At 41.9% G+C, this 21,273-nt stretch overlaps 1 protein-coding gene across 1 annotated transcript in view; it reads left to right on the top strand.

The window, feature by feature from the left end:
* Positions 1–21,273, top strand: part of LOC139742205 (protocadherin Fat 1-like) — a 151,661-nt gene that overhangs the window by 103,245 nt on the left and 27,143 nt on the right. The window contains exons 5-15 of the mRNA XM_071652817.1: positions 5,602–5,919; positions 6,470–6,695; positions 7,297–7,436; positions 7,943–8,432; positions 12,727–14,222; positions 14,611–14,788; positions 15,581–15,802; positions 16,364–16,993; positions 17,404–17,618; positions 18,020–18,119; positions 19,644–19,682. Of these exons, the coding sequence (XP_071508918.1) occupies positions 5,602–5,919; positions 6,470–6,695; positions 7,297–7,436; positions 7,943–8,432; positions 12,727–14,222; positions 14,611–14,788; positions 15,581–15,802; positions 16,364–16,993; positions 17,404–17,618; positions 18,020–18,119; positions 19,644–19,682 (4,054 nt within the window). The remainder of the gene's footprint in view (positions 1–5,601; positions 5,920–6,469; positions 6,696–7,296; positions 7,437–7,942; positions 8,433–12,726; positions 14,223–14,610; positions 14,789–15,580; positions 15,803–16,363; positions 16,994–17,403; positions 17,619–18,019; positions 18,120–19,643; positions 19,683–21,273) is intronic.

Raw genomic sequence — 21,273 nt, 5'->3', positions numbered from 1 at the left:
TATGCTCGGGTCCAGTATCCATGAACCAAAACTCTGGAACACTGACTTTTATTTTGCCATAAAGAGCTGGTTATTTCATGGCTGTCATGGTTAGCGATGGACTTGAAACTTGATTTGCAGCGCTTCACCATACTTACCCATTCTCATTTTACAATTGCTATTCGTTACCCTCAACGCGAATAGCCATTGGTCATTTCATGACTATCATGGTTAGTGATGGACTTGAAACTTGCTCAAACACTTAACTGAATAGTTTTTCATGGATATATTAGAAAAGGGGAAAAAATGGATTTTCAGTGAGGCAGAATGTGTATTTTTCTCTCATGGTGGTAACAAGGTATAAATTTGCTTAACATATCCTGTGAAGTAATTATGAATTGCTCTTGTTGTTTGCATGTCCATGCCTTTCAGCAAACAAGGGCCCCGTAATGAGCAGAGTTTTAGCCGTGATGTAATTAGGATTGTAAATTGGACCTAGTATGAGAAGTAACTGCATTAGCAGGCCTGCACACTCCCCCTAATCACCACATAACGAAATTAACATTAGCATTTCACAGTAGGTTTGTGTATTATTTTGTCCTGTGGCTAGCAACATTGCACCGTGCCGCCGCCAGAGCACGAGGTTTCAATGTCACTGTCGATACCAGCGTCAATGCGTCAGAAACTTTTGGAGCAATCTGGGCTCATCTAGCTGGGAGTCAGGCAGTCTCTGAGCCACTTATACCTCTCCATAACTAATTTGTGGTAGGTTTTTTTTTTTTGTTGCTTCATTGTGGCTTTAGAAGTGGTCTGTTGTTGTTTTGTTTTGATGGCCTCTGTCCGTTAGGCCGGGTCCGTCACTCTGTAGAGAGGGCCTTATGACTGCCGAGTGCCTTGCGAAGACTGAGTGGGCAATTATCCAGTCTCATCTCTATGAAAACTCTCGCCTCACCGGAGAGCAACTAGATCTATCGTCAATGATGAGGGAGAAGGAGACACGATCTGGAGGCAAGATGCATCACCCATTCCAGCCAAAAAAAACAGAGTGGACTCATTGATCTTATTTCCATGGTAGACCAGCGCATTCCTCCATTGTCGCCAGTTTCATGAATGCAACGGAAATGGAAACAGGGCTTTTTTTTTTCTTTTTCAAATGACGAATGTCTGGCAAGTGACCCTGACCTTGTTGAGTCCTCTCTTATTTCTAAAGTCTTGATGTAGGTACATTACACCACGAAGATGCTTGGCAAGCTTGCCTTCGTAAGCACAGAACGAAGAGAGTCTCTTACTGGTGATGTACTGCCTCTTTCTCACACTGAAGCCGCATCCCTGTCCCTGCCGCCTCTCCTCTCAGTATGAACCCATCCTAACCCCCATCTCTCTCCTCCCTCAAGCCCTCAAGCCCTCAAGAGGATGAGCAATTTGTCAGCTAACTGTCTGGTGTGTGTATGCAACATTGACATTGATCAACTACAGTAACCTTGCAACGTGGTGAAGGAATCACACGTCCATATTATGGATGGTGGGGGGAAGGGGAGGGGGTCTGAATGTGTGAGACTAGGCCTAAGTTTGTGTGATGCAAGTGACTGTTTATCAAGCTGCCACTGTGAGTTTACTTCCCTGGCCGACCCGGACGACATGGAAACATCATCCGAGCTGCATCTTGGTGTCTCATTAAGCGGTCATCACAAGGAAAGGCGAGTCCCTGCTTCGACTGCGAGAGAACGGCACGCCGCAGCGACCAGTCACGAGTGGCTGGCCCTCGAAACATAGATCGAATGTCTCTCATAGCTCTTGTCATGCTGCCGGTACGCTTCAAACAAACCGAAGACTATGCATCCCCATTACATTCCCTGAATGATCCTAACCAGAGTCGACTGGCAGGTTTCACATTACGCCGACTAACATGAAGACGTCAAACTACATTCTAGGGTGCATGATCGGGCCAGCAATAATCACAAAATAACTCGGGTGTCTAATTTGTGAAGAAAGATCTAAATGATGGCATTGAAAATGGCAATATTACCGAGTTCATGTCACTTTTTTGTAGGATGATAGGTTTTGTCAGTAAATTTGATGTCTTGGGACATCACATAGATAGTGTATCATGCTGTGACATCAGATAGCTGCCGTAGATTGTGTGGTAGGAACTTTTAATGACAAATTATGGAAGGAAACTGAGAAGGCCCATAAAATATAATATAGAATGAAAAGTGCTCTGCGACTCCATATTTAAGATGACAGTTAGAAGTCACTGCTGAGGAGTTTCATAAATTCAAAACATGAATTCATAGCAGTTTTATTAAATCAAGACATGAAAAGATAAAGTTATAGATTTCCTGGTATGGTTACACACAATATCAGTGAGCAGTGATGATGGTTGCGGCCACATATGCAAATTAGATGATGTGGTGATGTCATGGCGTTGCAGCTCTCTCATTGGTTGAACACAAAAATTTCGCAAAATCATATTTTGGGGAGATAACTCAGAAACTACATTCCCTCCACCCCTAAAAGACAGCAGCGCTCATTTTTACCACATATGATATGATGTGCAGTGAACATAATTTTTTGCTTACATGTACCAGGTAACTTAATTTCAGGAAAGGACATTTAATGAAGATTTGTATGCAGGTCAGTTATTGGGTGATTACATCATCATCACCTCATATGATTTACACCGATGTCTGGGAGCAAAATCAATGTCTCGTGAAAGCACATAAAACTTTGAATTGCCATAATTCTCTTATCTTGTGTTTGATTTTGATGAACTTCTGCCAGTCTTTGACTTCTTCAGTTTCGCTTTGAATAAGAGCCATCTTGAACACAATTGGAACATTGCACTTTACATGGAAATTTGAATAGCAATAACAGCTGTATTGTATGAAATGGCCGTTAGATCAAATTTAAGATACAGTGTGAAGATTATGGAGGGGGCAAAATAGACAAATATTGCAAAGATTTTAATCATTTGAGTGGGAATGAATCACCCCAAATCTAGTTTCATGTATGCGCCACTGAGGGGGCAGTGTGGTTGCTATACTCTGAAGTTTTGAAAATAATATCCTGACTTGTGGTTTGTTAAATGTCACTGGTGTCATATCATAAATTGAATAAAATGTCACTCATTATGTTTTCTTGCATTCTTGGGAACAATAATAAACTCTTCTGTACATTTGCAAGGTTTAGCGTTCGATAGCTTGTTATTGTTTTGCTTTTGTTTGGTTGTTTTGTTTCTGTTCTTTTAAATATGACTTGTCAGATAGTTAGGGATGGCTTATTAGTGCATAAATGCTTACAGGGAGGGGCTTGTTGATCTTGCATCATCTCATGGAGATCAGAAATACCTGTGGAGACAACCTCTTTTTTCCTGGCATTTGTGCACGGTGGATGTTGCCAAAGCAATTTACACAGTTCGGTTTGGCTGGTGGAATATCCAAGGCCCCCGTGTCCCACTATTTCCAAAAGTGGCATCAAAATCAAGGGTAAAAGGATTTTGGAATCTGGAACTCCAATTTGGGCGAAGGTGGAAGCAAGAGGAAAACATTGTAGACTCATTTGTATCTTGTTGTCTGGAGTTTTTCTGTTTTTTCTGTATTTTTGGTACAGGTTTTGTTGAGGGTTTTTTTTTCTCCTTTCCCTCCTAAGCTGCTCAGTTCTTAAAATTTGTGCTCTAAGTTTATGTTGACTGTTTGTGAGGAGGCTGCTAGTGCCTGATATGCTTGTTTTCCAGCAATTGTCTGCAGACCAAAAGGAGAGACAGAGGTAATGGCTTTCAAGTCTGGATTTGTGGATTGCTTCTTATCTTACTTAAAGTGCAGACAAATGAAGTGCCAGCACTTACCTTTCTATAAAGTATCTGTATGCACAGATGGCTATGAGCTTCCACAATGTTTTCTAACCCCTTTTTTGTCCGGTAAAGTCAGATATTTTCTATTCCTTTTGTGCTTTTTTGTTGTTGTTTTGTGTTTTGTATTGGTTCTAGTGAATTCAAAGTGAACCAATTTGTCTAGTAGAACCCTAATGTTGTAGAACCATAGTGGTCTAGTAGGCCCAAGGTGCATTTATATGCAAAGTGTATGCACAAAAGTACTGATGAATGACCTTTCTGGGGCAAAAGAAGTCATATCATATCTTTTTATATTGTGATCTAAAATATGCAGTAGGCCTATATGAAACTCTTGACACATGGAGTCCAGTAATTGCATGTGAAAAATTTCTTCTATAGAGGCATTACTCCGTTGTCATATCATCCATTCTAACAAATGCAGTGAAATGCATAGATCAAGTAATGCAAAAAGAGATCTGAGCATTTGTTTTTTAAGGATGCTCAAAAGTAATGGTGCAATTTGGTAAAGTGCAAGCAAGGCAGAAACCCCCCCCCCCCCCTCGAAAACCCCAAAACTGAAACCGTTCGGAGGAAGCATCGCACAGACTCTTGGTAGCGTGTGGCCCACAGAGATAGCGGTGTTTATGGAAAGTTTGCTCTTTTATGAGAAGAAGCATGCCCCAAATTATCAACAAGTCATACTGACAAGAATATCACTCAAGCATCGTCTGGACTGCTTGGGAGATTTTTATTTTTTTTTGGTAATGTGAATGGAGAGAAGACAGTCCACATCAAATGGCACATAGAGAGATTGAAAATGGATAGGTAGGAGATAGATAGATAGATAGAGAGAATGATGAAGAGAGGAAGACAGACAGAAAGACAGAAATAGAGATTGAGAGGCTATATGGTGTTTAGTGGAGGAGAGAGAGAAGAGCAGAAGGAGAAAGGAGTTAAGGATGATAGAAATTTAGAGGGAAAAGGGGGAGGGGCAAATGAACGCAAGACATGTTTAAGTTGTGTATGGATGATGACATTAGAGCATGTGTTCTCTTTGCGATAACAATTGGGAGCCCTGAACCTTGGGACTGTATGGTCTTTCTATTAACTGAATATGCCACCCACGACCTCAGGAATATTACTTTTCAAAATCCAGTCTGCAGATTCATTATTTTAGGAATACTGAGGTCAGTGCCCACACTAGTTTTGCCATATTTTGGAAAGTGCATCATTGATCCTCTGCTAGCTATTACTGCTTTGTCGTTTCTGGCTCATCATTTGAGTTTTGTTCTGATGAAGCTTGTGAAAGCCTCGTTACATTGATGTCAGTTTTATGTATTTTTTTTCTTGGTCATTACTTTATCCAAATTATTCTAAAAGCATTTAACTCATTTTGTACACAGATGATTTATAAACATAGAAGTAAAGAAGGTATATTATAAAAAGACAGGAAATGAAATGGAATGAAATGGTTTCCACATAATTTTCTGATTCTCACTCTGTTCTTCCTTACAACTGTCACGGTCTCCTATTCTCCCATCTCCACCAGTGCAACTTCAACTTCCAGCTCACTGCTACCCCTCAACTGTCACTATTTGCCTTCCTACCCTCTCCCAATGTCAATTCCCTTCTCCGCTCTCCCCTTTCTAGGGTCTCCTGTCATCAAACAGCAGTCCTTACAAGGATGACATACACGTGGTGTTACTGCAAATCTCTCATCCTCGTTTATTTCACCATGCAAACTTTCGAACTACTCAAAATTTTTAATGATTTTCAATCCTTCCTGTTCCCAGGTCCAGATATCCGACAATGGACAGCCACCGCTGAAGTCCATCGCAAAGGTGGCCATTGCTATCGAGGATGAGAACGACAACGACCCCCTCTTCGTCGACGGCAAGAGCATCTCGGTGCGAGTGCCGGCCATCGAGGCGCCCGACGAACGATACTTCATCTATCGCATGATGGCCACCGACAAGGACATAGGGTCCAATGCCCAGCTCAGCTTCTTTCTGCGCGAGGGCAACACGGGGTCACGCTTCTACATCGATGCCACCACCGGCGAGGTGACGTGCAGCAAGACGCTGTCGGTCGGGGAGGACTACGTTCTCCAGGTGAGAAAGCACCGAGCATACGGTTTGTCTGCTCCAACTGATTTGTTTAGATATCATCTGATCAAACATGGATTCACACTTACTTGCATATGAAGAGAATGATAAAAAAAAAAGAATGGAGTTAAATCCTTTTGCAGTCAAACTTTTATATATGCATGTTTGCATCTGTTAACCAGTTTATACATGGGTGGATGGAACAAGAAATGAATTCTTGTTCTCGTTTGATGGGCCTAGGGGCAATATTCCCTTACCTCAGGCATGGCTCCCCCCCCCCCCCCCCCCCCCCCCCAATGTACCTTAGATAAAGATTATTTCAAGGGCATCAAACACGGTTTGAGAAAGAGATAAACCTAAATTTCCAAAGCAATTATGGTCTTTGTGGCAAGGTTAGAATCTTTTTTAGCCAAGGAATAGAAAATGAGGGTTGGAAAACATGGCAAAGGTGGCTTGTTTGTAGCCAACCAGTAGCCCAGAGATGTATGAAGGGAGGAAACTGCTTTTTATTCACTCTGTTAATAATGCACACATTCTTTCCCCCTTACCATTGCAGATCGAAGTCAAGGACAATGGTCCCATCGAACGTCAGTTCAGCTTGACCCGGCTCGCTATCTATGTAGTCGCAGCACAGGAGCCGTCCCCCCACGCACCCATCTTCGATCTCTTTGACGACGGTGACTCGGAAATCAACATCCCGGAGAATGATCCTGTCGGAGAATTCCTTCTGCTGGCGTCAGCCATAGACTATGACAATGATGAGCTGAGATACACCATTCAAGGTAAAGACAATGAGGGTAGATTGATCACAATGAATTTTATAAGTGTTGCATGCTGCCAGTCTTTGTGTCAGGACAGTATTGTGTAAATCTACGTTTAGTGGCCTCCTACACACAGAAATTTGTATAAGCCCAATTTTATTATTTAAAAAAAGAAAAAAAAAAATCTGTCACTCTAACAACAGCGTTTGTAACTATAAGTGAATGCATTTTAGTGGCAGTTTTGGTGAAAGTGCCATGTGAAATATGGTTCAGAAATGATTAATGGCAGTTTTGGTGAAAGTGCCATGTGAAATACATGTATGGTTCACAAATGATTTAAGAATGGACCATTCTACAGTTCCATTTATAAACAGTGTGCTCCCCTTTCAGAAGTTGGTTCCAATGCAATTAAAAATGCATATTTCACAGTAGAAATTTGTGGCCAGTATGTCTTATGATATGCTCTTTTGTACACATCATCCCCCGTAGGGGTAGCTCCAACGCTGATTACTGAGTGAACATTTTGCTTTCCTGCTGGTTTGTTTGTTTGTGTGTTTGTGTGTTTGTTTGTTTGTTTGTGATTTGTTTTTCCTGAATGTGATGAATCTTTGATATTTTTCAGGTGGTAACGATGATGGAGCATTCTTCCTGCATCCTGGAACTGGTAGCCTGTATATCGCCGAGCCCCTCGACAGTGAGACCAAGTCGACCTACGACCTCGTCATCGAAGTCTCAGATGGGTTCAACACAGACACACTCCCGGTAAATGCTGGATACCATACCTCAGACTAATGCCAGATGAGATGGCTCGTGGGATAGAATAGAATGGCAGTGGAGAGGATGGTGATGAAGAGTTGTTAAGATGATTAAAACAAGGGGGATATTGTCCTAAGTTGATTTTGATGGGATGACAAAAAATTTTGATCAATACAAGGAAGACCAAACATATAATCAAGCAAAAGGAAATTAGTGTAAATGGATTTTTTTGCATCAAGGGGTCACCAGAACTGTACTTCAGGTCAGCTATGTAGCTTGCCAAGCTTATTTTGCAATAAATCAAATATTTACTGACATTGAACTTTCAGCGATCGATATTTACTGAATACAGCAACACTTTTCACAACCTTTTTTAATATGTGTTTATAAAGCTGTGACAGTTGGGGACATGCATAACAGAGGCATAACAAAATTCTACGAGTTAGAAAGTGAAGACATGCTTTTTCAGAGATGCCTAAAATCTCACACCAGAAGTGTTATGCTCTCTCCAGGTCCACATCAACGTGATTGACATCAACGACAACCCGCCCGTCCTGGAGCAAGAGGTGTACGAGGTGGACATCCCGGAGAACACCCATGTTGGCACGCCCCTCCTGCAGGTGGTGGCCACAGACCGCGACGCCACCGACCGCATCTTCTACACCCTGCCCACCACGACGGCCGACCCGGCCAGCCGCTACAAGTTCCGCATCGACACGTCCAGCGGCGTTATCGTCCTCAACGAGAGCCTGGACCACGAATCGCAGCGCCGCCACGTGCTGACCGTAGAGGTCAAGGATTACAACCTGGGGGTGCACCGCACCTACGCTCGGGTGGTGGTCAACGTCCTGGACTCCAACGACCACATGCCCGAGTTCAGCGCGGAGAGCTACGAGGGCAAGGTCTATGAGACGGCGGCCGTCGGCACCAGGGTGGTGGACGTGTACGCATTCGACAGAGACCAGGGATCGAACGCAGAGCTGACGTACTCCATTGTTCAAGGTATCGAGATAAACAAATTTCAAGAAGAAAAGATGGCTGTCTACACTTGTGTGACCCCTTTGTGATCACCTTTAGACTATCAACACTTTTTCGCTCTGACATTCTGGTACTCTCTGGGCTACTCTGTTGGTTATATGTGGTTCCTTCACATGATCTATTTTGCGTGTAATATGTTCTCCCCTAGTTCTTATAGCTGTTCTGTGCTGCTTTTTTTTTTCCTTTGTTGCTCTGTCTGTTTATAGGGGCTGGTGTTACTGTTCCTCCTTTTCCAAATGGAGAACACTGCAAAATGCCATATCTGCATTAAGTCATTTTTTATTCTCTTTGGGGAAGCTTGTGAACAGTTGAGTGTAAGATACTTCATTATGGCGTTACATAGTTTTTGATATTGGAACTGATGCTGTAGTGATGTCAAATTCATAGAGAGAATTCAAATCATGTGGGAATGGTTAGCATTCTATCACCTATCGCAGAAGTGCATGTTTTCATCAAAACGACACCATTTTCTTTCTCTGCTGTTTGCATATGAAAAAAAAACAACAACTTGAGCTACGTACTTGAATTTTGATTTAGGCAGTGACTCAAAAATGATTTCTAGGGGCTCATTCCTTCTCGATTATTGCTCACACAGGTTGTCAAACTCAAAATGTTATCTATATCATCCACCTGATATTCCTTCAGCTTCATTGAATGAATGTGTTTTTTTTTAAACACCTGTGACTTTATCATATTCTGTCCTTTGGGCTGATCTTTCATCAAATAGGCATTTTCACTACAACAAAGGTCTCATGCTCTGGTTTCATGTGCACCATGTATACATAAGACATTGCACTTTTGGCAACTGTACCAACTTGAAAATCTAATGAAGAAGTCACATTTAGTGTCCATTTTCCCACCTCAAAGCAAGCCAACGTTCTTGGGGTACCATGCAGATTGCTTCATTGTTCACAAATTTTTCATACCTTTCCAAAAGCAAACAAGATTTAGATGAGTATGAAATGCATGCATGCTTTTCAGAAATCTATGATAACGTCAATCTATTTGTCTGTGTGTGTGTGTGTGTGTGTGTGTGTGTGTGTGTGTGTGTGTGTGTGTGTGTGTGTGTGATCGTTTTGGAGGCGGTGCTGTAGTAGATATATATGGTTCAATTGTGTTAGGGTTTGTGTTCAAGCAGTGTGATGTGTACAGTTTATTTCTTGCGCCCCCTCCAAATATTGATTTCAGTCAAGTTTGTTAGCTGTTAACCGTCATCGTTTTGCAGGGCATAACTGCAGAGATTGGGAAGTTTTGTACATGGTAAAAATAACTAAAGGACACACATTTAAAGGGATGGTACAGTTTTGGTGGAGATGAGAATTGGGTTTTTAACTTTTTGCGAGATACCAAGATAACACTTATGATGTAGTACAGGGCCCCGTTTTATCAAAAGATAAAATCGATTTTAAATGTCCTTACTACACAGGCTGCCATAGACTTACAGTTGAAATCAACTATATAATCAATTTTAACTCTTCATAAAACAGGGCTCAGAACATACAATTTTAAGAGGAATTCAAAGTTTATTTGATGAAGATCTGGTTTGGAATGACTGAAACATCCAAAACAAAGTAAAACAAAGCGATCGTAATAAAGTGTGGGTCCCACACTTTGTAAGAATCGCTCTTTTTGGGATATCTCAGCCATTTCAAAACCAATTTTCATCAAATAAACGTTGAATTCCTCATAGAATTACATGCTCTTTCATATTTCACAAAAGGTTTCTCATTATCTCACCAAAAATGTTAGAAACCTAAAATTAGGTCTCAACCAAAACTATACGATCCTTTTAAAGTCTACCCATTTGATGCCTTATTCAATATTGATCAAAATCCTACTTTTGTTTGCCCCCACCCCTCAACCTCACCCTTGGTTTTACCACTGCCCCTCCCCCCTTTTGTCCATTGGTGATTTTTTTGTTTTTTTTTCTTATCCAGTCATTCGGCACGATGCGCAAAGAGGTTGGCTGACATCTTTGGTTGTATTTGGATTCTTGTTGCATTCTGCCCCGCCAGTGTCAAATAACCACTTACCAAACTTGCGGCATGCCTGCACTGTAGGGGTGACCATTAGTCCAAAAACCAGTCATGTTGAATTTGTTTACATCAAATGTGATTGTGGCCTCTTGGGAATGGAAGAGCAGAGAGAAATTTTCTGATTGATAAGAATTTTTTTCAAAGGAAAGAAGAAAATTTGAATTTGATAATTTTTATCTTTCATTAACATTCATATGGCCCAAACCACTACTGTTTCACTGAGTTTATGGACATGACTGATTTTTTTTTTTTTTTTTTTTTTTTTGTATTGCTACAAGATATAGTTGGTCATATGCATGTTGATAATGCTTGCCTTTACCCAAATCAAGGCACTAAGAGAATTGTGCCTTTTCTAATGCTAGATACTCATATTGCATGTTAGAAATGATGCCCCGAGTAACTTGTAGTAACCTATCTAAAGATGTTGTAATGAGATAAGGGAGGTGTAAAGATTAGGGACCCTATATTTGTTTGTTAGTTTGTTTGTTTTTTCAGTCAGTTATTGCAACAACAAAAATACTACCAAAATGAAGAACAAAACAAAAGGAAGTATTACAATAGTGTTATTATTCATTTGCCCCTCGAGTTAGAATGTATGAGCTGCATTTGCAAGCACTGCTACAACAGGCAAAGCCCCTTACAAAAAAAAGGGAGGATAGTTCAATATGAAGGAGATGTGTGTGTCGAATGTCACTGTCATGGAGTCTGTGCATGATACTTCTATTCATCATTAGCTGAGGAAACGTGGAAGCCAAGAATGAAAGATTTTTTCAAAAAATGTTGAAAACTTCTGTCTCAAGGTTTTTGAGTGATGTTATTAGGTGGCAGTTTCAAATATTTCATAAAGCATAGATGGAAAAAGAGTTCTCATTTGCATGTCAAAGCTGTTTGAGCAGTTTGTTTTCAAATTTGCCTTGATACAGTTTGTGCGCCAATTTACATTTTTGTTTATGGATTAAATTGAGCAGAAACTGAGAAAGCGTGCGAATTGGGGCATTCACCTTTTGATATGCAGTTTTCAAAAGATGGTAGAGTAGAATAACACATTTGCTTGCGCTCTGATCGATGGACAGAAAATCTGCTACGAGAGTCCTTGATAATTACTGCATTCAGATTAATCTTGCATGGCAGCTCCCAGCATCTGTCCAGCCACTAAAACTGACGCAGTTCCAAAGCAGCATGCTGTAAACGTCTGATAAATTAAGCAATCAAAGCAGAGAATGACACCATCTAGCAGCTAAAACTAAACCTGAAAAGCAGCGTGCCATTTTCATTCAGTATTGCAAAGGAAGCAGAGTATGATAGTCAAGAGAAGATATTCAAATTAGACTGTAACCTGGGCCCTATTACATAAAAAGATGCAATCAAACATAAGTCAGGAATTAGCCAATCAGAATTGGGTATTCACAGACATATGTTTGATTTTCTGACTTAGGTACGATCTCAACTTTCATGCAACAGGGCCCTGTGTACATTGTGCACCCATCTACAGTATTCATGTCTAAATTCTGCAATATTCATATTATGCTAGTTTTTAAAGTGTAATGTACACACACATGCTACATGTATATATAACCTTCCTTTTAACTCCATGTAGTGTTGCATGTCTAGAGCCTCATTTTCTCCTGAACAGCTGCACCACCGTAGGGAATATTGCCCTCAGTCACAAAGTATTGCAAGATGTATTTAACAATGTATGACCCATATGAATATCGAGGAGGTTACTCCTTTCTGTGTGTATCGTATACATCAGTCATTCTGTAGTATTCAGAAGTCAAGTAATAGTCAGACTCATATCTTTATCCATATGTTAGTGTGTTCTTGCTGGCATTTACATCATATAGCCATTGTCTCAGTTGTGTGCCATATTTAGATGAATATACATATCGTATGTGTGTATGTTGGAGTTAAACAATTAGTAGATGTTATGGTAAAGTTTCAGCATTTTATGAATCTTTGTGGGTACATGCCTTAAGTAATCACTGCCAATCATGTAAGTAGATAGAATATATCTTTTAAAATTCTCTATTTTTGTTATCTTGTCTTGACTGTCACATTCTCCGTGAAAAGAATACAAATCCAACTTTAAGATGTTAGGAATATGAAATATGAATAAATAGATTATGAAGATAAGTAAATATGACACATTTATGTGTTTTTTGTAAAGTTTAGCTGACTTGATGATAGGGCAGTGTTGACATTTTGATTGGTTTGTCTCTCAGGAAACACTGGTCAGGCCTTTGACATTGATCCAATCCTTGGGACTGTGACTGTGGGTCATGAACTGAACATAGAGGAGGAGGCACAGTACTCCCTCGTGGTGCGGGCCACCGACCACGGGGAGCAGCCACTCAGCAACGTCTGCTTCGTCAACGTGTCCGTCACGCTGTCCAACAACGCCCCTCCGCGATTCCGTGAGCCGGAGTACATCGCTGAGGTGCTGGAGAACCGGCCGGGCAACCAGTTTGTGATGCAGATTTCGACCCTGAGCCGCTCATCGGTCTACTACGAGATCACCAAGGGCAACGAGGCGGGACGCTTCAGCATCAATCCCAACTCTGGCATCGTCACGGCAATGGTGTCCCTCGACTACGAAGATGTCACCATGTACAATTTGACGGTGCAAGCAACCAACATGGTGGGTCTGCGCACAAACGCTTGCATGGTAATTCACGTTCAGGATGTCAATGACAATGCTCCACAGTTCACTTCATCCGAGTACATCGGCAGCATCTCTGAGTCGGCCTCTCTGCAGAGTGTTGTCCTAGACAGTGATAATCATCCACTTGTCATCAGCGCTCTCGATGAGGACTCGGGCCATAATGCGCATTTGGTGTATGAGATCATCGAGAGAGATGCTCAGATGTACTTTAGCATTGATGAGAGTACCGGTGCCATCCGCACCAAGATGTCCCTTGATCATGAGAACATCCCAGAGTTCGAGTTCACAGTGCAGGTTCACGACACCGGTAGTCCACAGATGATGGCAGAGAAGCCGGCCAGGGTCAGGATCACCATCATTGACATCAACGACTCCCAGCCGCGCTTCATTCAGGAGATCTTTGAGGCAACCCTCCTTCTGCCGACGTACACGGGAGTGTTTGTCCTGAAAGTCACTGCAGTCGATGAAGATGAAGTCAGCTTGTCTCAGCTTGAATACTCCATCCACGAAGGGGACCGCAGTGGGCGTTTCAGCATCAATGCCCAGTCTGGCGACATTTTCGTCGCCAATGGCACTGACTTGAGCACGGAGTATGACATCACCGTCCGTGTCAGCGATGGCCTCAACTTCAATGACGCCCATGTCCATGTCCACATCGCCTCCCGACCCACATCCAGCCTCCGTTTTCCAGCAAACGAGTGCTACGCCATCATCCGGGAGAATTCGAGCACGGTCCATGACGTTGCTGTCCTCTCTGTCATTGGTAACACCCTCAATGAGCCCCTCCACTACTCCATCCTCAACCCGTCCCCCATGTTCTCGATCCGGCCCACCTCGGGCATCGTGCGTAACACTGGCATCCCCTTCGACCGCGAGCTCCAGGACAGCTACCACATTGTCGTCGAGGCCAGGGACTCCCGCACCCCGCCCCGGGTGGCCCACATCATCGTCAACGTGGAGATCCTGGATGTGAACGACAACACCCCCATCTTCGTGCACCACCAGTACGACGCCATCGTGCAGGTGGATGCTGGTGTCGGGGAACAAGTGAGACAGGTGAGTGACACATTTTCTCAGACATTCCCCTCTCTCTCTCTCATGGTCAGTCCACAAACTATTGGTCAAACATATTCCTGTTGGATATTGTTCTATTGTCCTTCATGGTCAGCCTAGGCATCACTTCTGTTGAGACTTCGCTTGTTTGTTGATTTAGGAAAACAGAGACCAATATTGCTCAATGTAATAGCGTATATTTGTTCACATTATCTCCGAGGATAAAAACAGCCACACCCAAATTTTTGTGTGTAATAAAGAAGGACATAATGTAAATAAGCATCATATAATGTTGAAATGCACCTGCGTATAATGAATGAAATGGCATTGTGTTCCCCACGTGATTTCAATAGGAAGAGGACCCACAATATGTTTGTTCACATTCATTCAGGTAACCGCGATTGACCGAGACATCGGCAAGAATGGGGAGGTGCAGTACACTCTGGTGGACGGGGGCGAAGGCCACTTTGCCATCGACTCCAGCACAGGGGTCATCGTCGTGAGAGAAAGGCTTGGCGCCAGTTCGCAGAACAAGAACTTCACACTCAAGATCAAGGCTAGTGACAAAGGTGAGTGAGGATTTTTCCCTCAAAATGAATGACGTACTGTTATGGCAAAGGATGTCAAAGGATGATGTATTGAATACTGCAGTGATGATGACACAATCTTTTGCTATAGCTTGGGTTGGAACCAGGTGGGTACGTAAATATTCAGGCCAGGTGAGGTTGTTTAGGGCCAGTTTTCATGAATGACTAGGACACCTCACTTTTATGCTTGATTATGTAGTGTGAGAAGTATTGTGAAGTGGCAATCACAGAAGAAATCAAAATCTAATCAACATGGAATCACATGAAAATGTGATAAAACTAGAGTGGCTACTGGTATATTGAGACTGAAACTAAAAAAAAAATGTAAAGCACAACTTTTGTTGAATTTCACATTCTACCATGTGAGGGAAATTTAAGGCAGTACAGTGATATGATATTTGCCTACCAAAACTTTCAACAGCCTTGTGGATGATTTTATGTCTTCTTATGCACACATCAATCATTGAGGAGATGATTTCTGTGCAGGTTGGCAGGTAGTCCCAACCTGCGAAGTCTCAGCAATTCTACACGAGTCTCTAAAAATTTGATTACTTCCTCCAGTCCTGACAGCAGAATTGGACCTATTGTTGCCCATTGAAATACATGTAACACACATGTACGTGTTGTATCTTCCTGGTAGCTCTATTAAGTCTCTTTGATAGCTCTTGGGAATCTCATTAGTAGATCTGTGGAATCTCACTGATTTTGATGTTGCGAATGTCGGCAGCTCTTATAATCTTATCTCTTTCACTGCCCCTCCCTCCCTGGATGCAGGCAAGCCCAATCACAGTGTGGTGGTGGACGTGCCCATCACTGTGCGCAACAAGGCCATGCCCGTGTTTGAGGAGCAGTACTACCGGGCCAGCATCCCGGAGGACCTCGAGCTGCACTCGGCGGTCAGGCAGATCCAAGCCATCTCGCCTCACGGCAGGGACCTCATCTACAGCATAGGGGAAGGAGATCCGTTCAACCAGTTTGACATCAATCCTTCCACAGGTAATGTCACCATCAGGGCTTCCTTAAGCTTTCTTTCCTTTCTCTTTCAAATTGTATTCATGGGGATAACACTGATGTTTATTGGGGGGAAAAAATGTGATTGGTCCAGAATATGATTACAAAGAGTGAGCAAGTCCAGTCTTGTTAAGTCATCCAAACTTCTCTGTATGGTTTAAGCATGAGTGAGTTTATTTCTGACACCTGTTGTGCAGGGTAAGGGGTTAAAGACCTGGTAGCATGGAGATGCCATGGCGTGGGAAGGCTGGCCTGACTCTGATATCTTTGAAAACCCTGCAACAATTGTATACAGCTGTATCACTGATCTCTGTGTAAGTACACACACAGCCGAAGAATCCATCTAGAGTCAACTGTTACTGATGAGTGTATGCTTCAATGCACATGTTTGCTGACCAGTGCCATTCAAAGTTTTTTTTTAAATGTACCAGAGTGGGTAGCAAATGGATCGGGCCACCCATGAATCCCCACCCTACTGAGTCGTTAATATACAAGAGAAACTTGTTGGAACAAGAGTATGAATATTTCTCTCTTTGGTCTTTTCAGGTGTGATAAATCTGATTGGAGCTGTGGACTATGAGACTCAGAACCAATATAGTCTGCAGGTCTTGGCCAGTGACACTCTGACTGGGGCATCTGCCATGGTGACCGTCGACATCGACATCACCGACGTCAATGATGTGGCTCCGAGCTTCAACCAGAAGATCTATCAGGCGGTGCTGTCGGAGGCCGTGGCCGTGGGATCCACAGTCCTGCAGGTCAGCAGCACTGACCAGGACTCGCCCGAGAACAGCGGTGTGCGCTACCAGATCGTCCAGACTGACAACCGCACCAGCTTCTTCCACATCGCAGCAAACAGCGGCCTCATTCTCACCTCTCACGTGCTGGACTACGAGGAGCGCAGGACGCACGACTTCCTCGTCGTGGCGACAGACAGCGGCATGCCTCCGCTGCAGAGCGAGACGCACGTCAGCATCCAGGTCACGGACATGAACGACAACCCACCGCACTTCGTCAGCCGCGACTACTACTGCGCCATCAGCGAGCTGGCAGAGCGGGGTGCCTTTGTCACCGCCGTGTCTGCAATTGACCCCGACATCAGCGATGTGGATAAGCTGACGTATTCCATCGTGACGGGCAATGAAGATATGACCTTTGTCATCAACAAAAAGACAGGTTGGGCAATTTGTCTCTTTGTGTTCCTATTTTCTAAACCCATCGAATCCTGGGGGAATTCTGCAGAAGAAATAATCATTTTGCCCTTATGAAATTGGCAACCATGAATTCTAGATTAGATAAGCGTAGATTTTATTTGCTATTTTGTAAAATGGAAGAGTAGGGAAAGTTCTATGTGTACTTCCAGGAAGAAAGCTCTTCATGAAATAGACAACAATTCCCAGTACAGTGAGTTACTTCATGTGTGCTTCCTCTTTGTCAAAGTGTGCTTGAAAGTTTATTTGCTTGTTGATGATATGTTTATATGTCTGTATATATTTCATACCACCCTGTCATATGTTTATACATATGTTTCACACCACCCTGGTATATGTTTATATTTCTGTATATGTTTCACACCACTCTGTCAGGCGTCATCAACCTCTCCACCTCGCACAAGCCCAACTTGGTCAACGGGCGGGGCTTCCACCAGCTCAACGTCTCCGTCTCAGACCAGGTCTTTACCAGCTCGGCCACTGTCCATGTCAACATCACGCGTGTCAACCGCCACACCCCGGTCTTCAGCCTGGACGAGTACATCACCGATTTCATGGAGAACACCACGGCTGGCGAAGTGGTGTACCAGGTGAGCTCAAAGATTAGATGAAAACTTTCAATATGAGTAAACTTCATGTTGAATATCAGCAGCACAGAAAAATGGACCAATCACAGGATATTGATTGAAAACATTGACAAGAAATTGCCATTTTCATTGCTTGACTTCCAAGCCCAACATTTTGGCGTGATTCCCTCCTTTCACTTACACATCTCTGTAATAATAATTTGAATATGATTTTATGAAATAAATAAATCGAATAGAATTGAAATTGAGATGATGCGATATTATGACCCTTGGGGTCTTGAAAATGACATCTCGGTGACAAAACTTGCAAAACGTTCAGGGACTGCCCTTTGTGTGATCTTGCAAACATACACAAATAAAAACAACCTCAAAGAATTCTTGCTGTGCACTTGTCTTGTTTGCAGGTTATGGCCACTGATGAAGACACTGGGATCTTTGGTGAGGTGATGTACTCCATCATGAGTGCTGAGGCCAGGCGTATGTTTGACATTGACAGCCAGAAAGGTACGGTTCCCAGAGCATGCCCATTGAGTGTCGGATGTGATTTTTTAAGATTAAGACCATGATTATGTGTGAATCTAACCACTTGTTTTTACAGCATGTCTATAACTCCGTTCGTGTGAATCATACAAACATATATATGCATGCCGCTACTATTCCTCTTTACACTGTGTCAAGACAAATCACACTAGTGGAATATTTTGAGGAGAAGATACTTTACTGGTTTTGCGAGGAGGTATTACATGGATAATTTCGGAGAGGAAAGAATTAGAATGAAGAGTAAAATGTTGTTTCCTGGTATGTTGATTTTGTTTATCCTTGGCTTCTATGAAGTTACAGCCTTAGTTCAGTTCATGCATCTTCTTTGGTTTTCTGTAGAGAAAAGCAGGGGTTAGAGGTAAAAAAGAAAGAGAAATATGAGGTGATAGGTGCATATGATCACAAAGAGTCACATAGAAAAATCATGTTACATCTTGGTAGTTTTGAACTACAAGTATTTTTTCAGACATTCTTAGTCTTATTACAGGCTGAAATGAAATGAGTTATTGTAGATGACACATATGTGTTTGCCTGGATTTTGCAAGTGTACCATGACCTGTCATGTACAACTTCTCGCCTTCATAACTGCTTTATAATAACGCTCTTAACATGCAGATATTTCACCAGCCTCCCTTCAATATCATCATATTTAAGGTCAAGAAGTGAAACGTGTTCGTGGGAAAGGAATATTGGGTGTTCCCATTAGGTGACAAATATTTTCAAGAATGTGACTTGTTGCGTATACTCAAAGACCTTACAGAAGTTGCTTCATCACTGGAGATGATCCATACATATATATGTTGATGCTACTGCTGTGTGCATTTGCATCTTGTCTTGGAATTGTATATATGTCGGGTCTTCAGTTATTCCCCACCAACACCAACGCTTTCATGGAAGTTACAGTGCATATGAATATCATTTTCTGAATTCCATGTGTTCTTTCATCTTTGTAAATGATGAAGCATAGTTGACAAATATCTATCAAGATGCTTACAACTGCCACATAATGAGCATTGATGAAATATTTTATCTTCTTGACTCAATGGCAAAATAAAGAAAGAAGGTGTTTAATTTGCTCCAGTTGCTTTCTGTCAATGTACTCATCCCAAACAACTTTTCTGAGGGATGCATTCCTGTACTCCCCATGGCAACTGCTTTCTCTTTAATTTCATCTAAAGCATGAATTGTGTTAATGCCTCTTTCAAAATTTGCTCAAACATATCCTAATTTTTTAGGCAGTCGGCCAAACAGAATCATTAATCCTCTTGTTTGCATGATGCACACAACATGAAAACTGTGCTTATGTGTGTGTCAAAGTGTGCATAGTTTATTCATGATTGTTTCCTTTTGTATGCAGCTTGGTGTGAACACATCCACTCCAATAGTATGTTGTAAGATCCTGAAGCGTATCAAAGTCATGTTCACATCCCTGCATGGTCACCATTATTTGTGTTTTCCTCCCTGTTCCCATACCATCTCTGTTTGTAGGTGTTCTTTTATCACTGATGCCAATAGATGGAGATTCACGTATGTTTGACAAAGGATGCTGAAAAATATTTTATTTGCTTTGGGTGGCACATCACTTACACCCTTGATGAAAGTTTGATTTCTACGCTTGACGAAAGTTTTGATTTTTCACCCTTTAAGTTGATTGCTGTGAATTTTTCTGTTTTTTTTTTTTTTGCACAGTAGCATCTTTATGATTTAAATTCCTACTCAAGAAGGATAGATTTTGTGATGTGATCAGGAATTTTTAAATGTCATCAAAGCAGTATTTATACATATTATTTGCCTTTCAGTTTAAATTGCTGCATGAATCTATGTGTTTGTATGAATGTTTATTCATGCATCAAATGCAATTGCATGTAAATATTTATGGTAATATATTCATATCTTTGTATACATATGTTTACACATATGTGTATATACAGTGTACACGTATAAGATAGGTGATAGTAATGAAGTGATGATGTCACACAGACTTTTGCCAGAAGTTACCTTCCATGCATCATGCACTAAAGCAGAGATCGCGTGTCAGTGGACAGCAATAGATCTAGTGCACAGACAATCAGCCCATCAAGATATTCATTATCTGTTAGGTAGTTATCTCACCACCATAAAGCTTCTGTATATATATGCTTTACAAATTGCCAGCTTACTTTAATTTGACAATTGCTAAGTTTGACAAAAAAAATGCGGAATCAACAAATGGAGAGCTAAACCTGACAGACCAAGTAGAAGTTTTTTTTTAAATCTTGTTGTTATTGGTGGTTTTTTTTTCTTGTTGTTATTGGTGGTTTTTTTTTTGGGGGGGGGGGGAGGAGGGGCATATAAATGTTACTGCAAGTAATAAGACAGCTTGATTGTAAGAAAGATAATGAGAAGCAAATTGTGCAGTTAGGCCAGTGGTCACCTTCTGCTTGCTGCAAGCTTTGTGACTCCATATATTCCAGGATGCAAGCACTCCAAGCCCTGCACAGAAAAATACTCAAGTGTGAGATGATAACGACCCATGATGTGGTTGGTTGGCCGATGTTTCCTAGTTTGCAGTGATGTGCTTTTAATACATGTACTAAATGGAGCTGCCTGTGTACACACGTGTGTGTCTGTGCGCATCTGTGTGTGTGAAGCTGATTTGTCATATCTATTGTACTGTGGTAAACATGTCACATATCTATGTACAGCTTGGCAGTGATGCAAGCTGTTAGATGCTGGTACGACGGACACTAGATTGTTTTTGTTGTTGTTGTCATTTGTTGTTTCTGTTGTTGCAAGTGGTCGTCTTGTTGTTGTTGCTTTTATTGAGTGTATCTGCACTTTTATGACCAGAACCGTGTTGCATAAAACTCGAGATCAAACTGAAGTTGGAAAACTAAACATATTAAGTCTCTGAATACGCATAATGATTGGCTGATACTTGCTTACATTTGATTTTCTGACTTACCCCCTTTGATTGCATCTTTGTATGTCACAGGACCCAGTACCTTGATCACTAATGTATAATTTTGTATCAAAGGTTTGTTTCTCAAGCTCAAAGCAAGGAGTTATTATTCACCTTATGACCCCTCTTGATCTACTTGTATCACCCTCCTGCCCACCCCCCGCACACACACACCTG

The sequence above is a fragment of the Diadema antillarum genome, unplaced genomic scaffold (genome assembly GCF_040938485.1).
Source record: "Diadema antillarum isolate AM-2024a unplaced genomic scaffold, OU_Dant_1.0 scf00000003, whole genome shotgun sequence".
NCBI lineage: Eukaryota > Metazoa > Echinodermata > Echinoidea > Diadematoida > Diadematidae > Diadema > Diadema antillarum.
Note: the sequence above shows the minus strand (reverse complement) of the source record. Positions and strands in the feature narration are given on the sequence as shown.